General features: G+C 43.8%; 1 protein-coding gene across 2 annotated transcripts; it reads left to right on the top strand.

Moving 5' to 3' along the window:
• The first annotated feature begins 2208 nt into the window (after positions 1-2208).
• LOC119324455 (putative methyltransferase At1g22800, mitochondrial) lies at positions 2209-5606 on the top strand. 2 transcript variants are annotated; one of them, XM_037598248.1, is made up of 10 exons: positions 2209-2597; positions 2802-2940; positions 3236-3305; positions 3395-3459; positions 3539-3617; positions 3774-3861; positions 4165-4229; positions 4327-4416; positions 4907-5041; positions 5306-5606. In XM_037598248.1, exons 1-9 carry the CDS (start codon positions 2279-2281, stop codon positions 5021-5023), a joined length of 1032 nt encoding a protein of 343 aa, XP_037454145.1. In that variant the 5' UTR covers positions 2209-2278; the 3' UTR covers positions 5024-5041; positions 5306-5606. The 2 variants fall into 2 exon arrangements, with proteins under 2 accessions (XP_037454145.1, XP_037454144.1); XM_037598247.1 differs by having other exon boundaries at positions 5143-5567.
• Positions 5607-6000: the final 394 nt, after the last annotated feature.

Raw genomic sequence — 6000 nt, 5'->3', positions numbered from 1 at the left:
CCTGAAACCTAAAGCCATTCAGCACCAGCCTGAAATAACATCTACCTGTAAATTACTGAAGACACCAGCATTTTAGAATCATACTCGCTGTTGAATTGTCAGTTTAGAATCTCACTTGATATTCTGCATTTTTCATGATAATTCAATGGAATCGATCTATGAATGAAATCCAACATGATTTTCCTCGTACACTTCTAATCTCCAAACAAGCAGCAAACCACACGCCATGGAGCTTGGAGAATATATATGTCCCGAATATCGAATATGAAGATTAACTTCCTTTTCTTGGCTTCCTGTTGCCCTACATACTCTTGAAACTGCACCTAAACCTTTTTTCTTGGCTTCTTGATGTCTCGCTGTTAGCAGTCATACAGATCCAACATGGCAAGTCAATTAACTGAATAAATGAATAACGCTGAGAGAAGGGCAGAGTAGGAACAGCTGCACATCGGCTCCAAAAGACAACACGACAGGTCAAAGCAGCAGCCTGCCAATGTTCTAGTGATCATCAGAAGTCCACAAAGAAAAAATCACAATAAAACAAGAGTAAGAACGATCTTATTTTTCTGGCATCTCACAAGCCACAAAAGACATGCAATCGCAAATACATCAGCCATAGCACATAACAAAGTGCCAGAGTCCTACATATATGAAACAGACATGCATGTTCATGGAACCGCCTTACTCATAAGTACATCGACGAATGATAGCTTGACAGCATGATGCCTTCACACAATCGCCTTACTCATCAGTACATTGATGCCACCATTTTGTCTTCGTGCCGTCAAAAGCAACCTTCTCCTCCTCCTGCACATAGTCCTTCGTGGCTTAGGGCCCATGCAACACCGTTGCCCGCCAGCTCGCTTAGGTGAGCATCCTATTAGGCCTTCTTATACCCGATCTACATATTCAACGACAATTTCATCATTGTAAGATTGGTTGTAATCCACACAGGAGCAGACCAGTTGGACCAAAGCTGTGGAAACACAAGGTCTTCCCTGCTATTATTATCCAAGTGAAATACTCCTAGGTCGCGCCGATTATCCTTATGTCCAGCTATGTGCTCATTATCGTCATCGTACCATTGATAGTACTCAACTCGGAACTTGGAAAGAGAGTTACAAATTTCATCATGAAGAAAGATGGTTAAACTGACTGGCAATACAGATGAATAATAAAAAAGACAAATGGAAGAATCAGCATGGGAAAGATTTGGTGCAGTCTTCTCTACAAACTTCAGAAACTGTCTAACCTATCTACTGAACCACTAATGTGCTACCACCATGGAACAGAGAGAGGGTCAGGGAAGAGAGATAGGGGAAGGGAGAGGGGAGCGGGGGAGTACCTGCGCATGGAGGGAAGGTTGGCCTCACCGGCATCCACCCATGGTGGCGAGGACGAACTTTAGGAGCACGTGTGGACGACGACTGCCTCAAGCGGAAGAACGGCGGGCGGCGGAACTGACGGCCTATCACTGCAGTTGTCAACGCCAACCCCGCCATCCTCGTCAGGTGGCCCCGTCGTCGTTCACCAGCGCTGGGTGGCCGCGCCGCGCGGTGGACGACATACTCTCCCCCCTCCCCCTCGTCGTGTGGGGAGATTGGTGAGTCCCTCTTTTTGGGAAGCTGGCATGGGAGCCGTCACCAAGGTCCACCCATCTGTGTGCTTCTTCTTGCTCAACACCAAGACGGAGAATACCTACTCATGAGGCAGAGCGGTGGTGGCGGAGAGCATAGGACAGAGGGGAGACCATGTAGGCCGACATCGTGTTGCCGCAATGGGATGGAGAGGGGGTGAAGCATTGACGGCGGCGGCGAGGCAGAGGAGAGACGAGAAGAGGAGGTTGCGTGTGGGGTGGAGAGAGCGTGGAATGTGGGGCTGGGCCGCGTGGTTGTGGCCTTTTTGCTGCGCTTATGCAAAATCCTCGACCGACAAAACAGTGGCCTCGCCAGTCGCTCTTGCCCACGTGGATGCTGTGAGAGGGCGCCCATAGCACGTAGCTTATTGTTTTGGATTTGTGTTTCAATCATTGGTTGGTTGATAAAATTGTTCTATCAAATAATTATTCACTTGGTCATGAAATTGCTCATGTGGATGTTGTATTTGAATCAAACACAGATATTTAACTAGTTCCTTTAAATATTGTTGATGAATAGTACTACTAGTAAAGCTTTGCCGGATTGCCTAAATAACCATTTCTAAGAAAAGACAAAGGTCTCCTGAACTAAAAAAGAAGCCCTTCTCTCTCCAACCGCCGGTGCTCGCTCCGTCGCTCGCCATGGCTTCCGGGGCCGCGGCCGCCGCACGTCGCCTTCTGCTATTGCGCCACCGCCGCCGCCACCTCGTTCCCAATCACCACTTCTCTTCCTCCTCGGCGGACGAAGTGCTGGACGGGGGCCGCGTCAAGATCTTCGATCGCGATCTGAAGCGCCGACACCGGGACAGGGCGGCATGGGCGATGCGGGAAACTGACCCACTGGTAGACGCGGTCGCCGATAACCTCCTCGACCGCCTCGAGGACTGCAGGAAGGCGTTCCCCTCGGCGCTCTGCCTCGGCGGTTCGGCCGGCGCCGTCCGCCGGTCGCTTCGCGGCCGTGGTAAGAAGCTACTCAACTCGCTTTTCTTGTTATTTCTTGCACCAACCTCTTATCATGTGTACTAATCACTGCGTTGAACCATGTCAAATGTCTTCCTGAGAGTTCCGGTTTTCACATCCGACAGTTGAAATGATCTGCCACACGTTGCTTCTCCTTGATATCTTGAACTAACCTGCAAGATGGCGCTGATGATTTGTGTGCCAGGTGGAATCGAGAAATTGACCATGATGGACATGTCGGTAGACATGGTGAACAGGTGGCGGGAGTTGGAGAGTGCTACTGAGGACGGCCCCGAGATGAACTTTATCGTTGGAGATGAAGAGTATCTTCCTATCAAAGAGAAGTTAATACCAGCCATGTTATACTTTCAGTGTGTTTGTTGGTTCCATTTACGTATGATTAGAGTAAACTGCATTGGATCCGCATACTTTCTCCAGCTCCCTTGAATGCTAATGTATTGGGGCCCCCACTTTATATATACACCAAAGAGATAAACTGTCAATTTGTAGTCTGCTATCTTATGCTTGAGTGGGTCAATATATTTTAGGTGTGAGTGGCTAATTGTCAAATTTAAAAGTAAATAAATTGTGATCTTGCATTGTCTACTCCTCTATTGATGTGGCTCTTGGTTTCTGAAGCTCCCAGGATTTGATAATAAGCTGTCTTGGGCTTCATTGGACAAATGATCTACCTGGAGCAATGATACAGGTAAGTCTTTTATTTTAAACACTACAAGCATTAAGTTATCAAGCGCTAAAACATCTGAATTATGGTAATTGGCTGTCCTTTTATGGCAGTGTAGGTTGGCGTTGAAGCCTGATGGCCTTTTTCTTGCAGCAATTCTTGGCGGGGAGACTCTGAAGTGATAATCTTAGATTTACCATTTATCAACATTTTCCAGTTTCTTTTTTGACTTGCCTTTTCTTGGATGCTATGATCAGGGAACTAAGAATTGCATGCACTATTGCTCAAATGGAACGTGAGGGAGGCATCGGTCCTCGAATGTCGCCATTAGCACAAGTATGATTCTTTTATAATCCGAGATTTCGTCCAATAGGGATTGCTTGTTCTTCTTGTATGCCTCTGTTGAATAGCCTGTCATTGCAAACCGTTGCCTTTACCTTGACTTATTAGTGTCTTTGGTTCTAATGGTGACATTGGGTTGTACATTTCAAGGTCCGTGATGCAGGAAACCTTTTGTCAAGGGCAGGCTTCGCCCTTCCAGGAGTTGATGTAGATCGATATACAGTCAAGTACAATAGTGGTGCGTACAAAAAAACTTGGATTTTCCAATTAGTGAATTTCTTCGCACAATATTTTGTGAAGATTGAATGAACATCTTTTCTTTATTCTGGCTGCTCAATAAATATTCTTGTGACTATCAGATTGCAATGGTCACTTTTGTCTCATCAACATACAATTAGCAATGTTGTGTCTGATAAATATATTTTATATTCAAGAACCACGTTAATTTGTTATTGTTTTAAACATCTCCACAATATTTGCATATGTCGATTCACCAAGTTATTTATTTGTCCTAACAATTTTATTACTTATTGCCAACTAGCTCTTGAACTTGTGGAACATCTTAGAGCAATGGCAGAAACGAATGCTCTCTTTCAAAGAAGCCCTGTGAGCCTTTCTTATCATAATGTTTACTGAAAATGGCTGAGTCCCAATTAATTTAGTTAACATAGTAACTGAATTTACATTGGTTCTCTATTGTCAGATATTAAAGAGAGATACAGCACTAGCTACTGCAGCCATTTACCAGTCAATGTTTGGGTTAGAAGATGGAACCATTCCAGCAACCTTTCAGGTTTTGTACAGTTCAAAATAATATCCCATCTTGTCCAACTTGACTAAATCCAGAGTAGAAAGTAGAAACCATGCAGTTCCTCATTATAAACATTTCACGTATTTAAAGTTTGTTACTCCATTCATTTCATATTGCAGGGTCCAGTTCGTTTCTTTACGGTTTTCCAACTTGACTAAATGCAGAGTAGAAACCATGCTGCTCCCCATTAATTTTCTGATCTTACTCTTAGTGCTTTCACTCCGTTTTGCTGTACATATGCATAAGCAACCAATCTTTACTGCACCGGACTCGCCTAGGAGAGCGGGGAGTAAATCTGAGAGGGGAAGTGCATGCGCAATTCACGCTTTCCAAAACAAAATAAATGCAGCTGGGCTAGTTTTGGACTTTTTCTCTACGGTTTTCGCTGCTTTTAAGCCACTTAAATCTCCATGCTAAGAACAAATACGATCTTTGTATATATTGCAATTGAGGGAGTAGTTGTTTTGTACAGGTAATTTACATGACTGGGTGGAAGGAGCATTCATCACAGCAAAAGCCTAAGAGAAGGGGTTCTGCCACTGTATCATTTGGTGACATAAGGAAACAATTTGGTTCCAACCAAGACTGAAGAACTTTATCAGCTATGGTAAGATGATGGCACCGAGTCCATTTCTGTTGTCTACTATTCTTCATTCACCACACTTCTGCAGCTATGCTTATCCTTTGTGCTCTTTTACCTCGATATAGAAAACATCTCTCGAGAAAGGAAAAGAAAACCCCTATTTGCTCACAACAGAACTTGGGGTTTCCGAGGCTTCCCATTTGTGGAAAAAGTGTACTCTGTTGGTTCCCACCAAAATTCGCGGAAGCGTTCCTTGCATTGCTCACAATCCTCCTCCTGTGCATCTAGGTTGATCTCGACACACCTTGAAAACTGGAAGCGGATCATGGAGTGGACGAAGGAGATGCTATATATTTGTAGTACGACCCTAGCCTACGTGTTTCCACTGTATGCAACAAATATCCCATCACATGGAAAATTATGTTTTTGTAGAACAAAAATGTTGTGATAGCTTTCGCCAAATCTCATTGAAGTTCTCATTGAAACTTATTTGCTTTGAGTTGTGAACTTATTTGGTTTGGAGATTTTTTGTGTTACGTGGTGTGAGACATGCTATCCCTATCTATCTTTATCATGTTGTTTAAGTTCATGTTTGTGGAGCCATGTTATTATTCTTGCCCTTATATATTGCTTCATTACATGTTGCAAATGCATGTTTAGTGTACTAGTCGAATGCCCGTGGTTGCCACATGAGAATCAAAAAATGATGATGTTACCGATCTAATCATTGCACTATTCAATGTTTGATGTGCTTACTTTGGAGTATAAGATAATTTGACCAATTTGGTTATAAAGAAAACATTATTTATTTAGGCATATCATAGAAGTGCTATGAGCCCCAACCATGTTTGTACAGGTTCCGGTTGCCACCTTTGATAGATCGTGGATGTCGCCTAGAGGGGGTAGGCGCTTTAAATAATTACAGTTTAAGCTGGAACAAATGTGGAATAAACTAGCGTTTAATTTGTCGAGCAAAAACCTAA

This window comes from Triticum dicoccoides, chromosome 6B (genome assembly GCF_002162155.2).
Source record: "Triticum dicoccoides isolate Atlit2015 ecotype Zavitan chromosome 6B, WEW_v2.0, whole genome shotgun sequence".
Lineage (NCBI taxonomy): Eukaryota > Viridiplantae > Streptophyta > Magnoliopsida > Poales > Poaceae > Triticum > Triticum dicoccoides.
The sequence above is the reverse complement of the archived record's forward strand: the minus strand, read 5'-3'. Positions and strand labels throughout refer to the sequence as shown.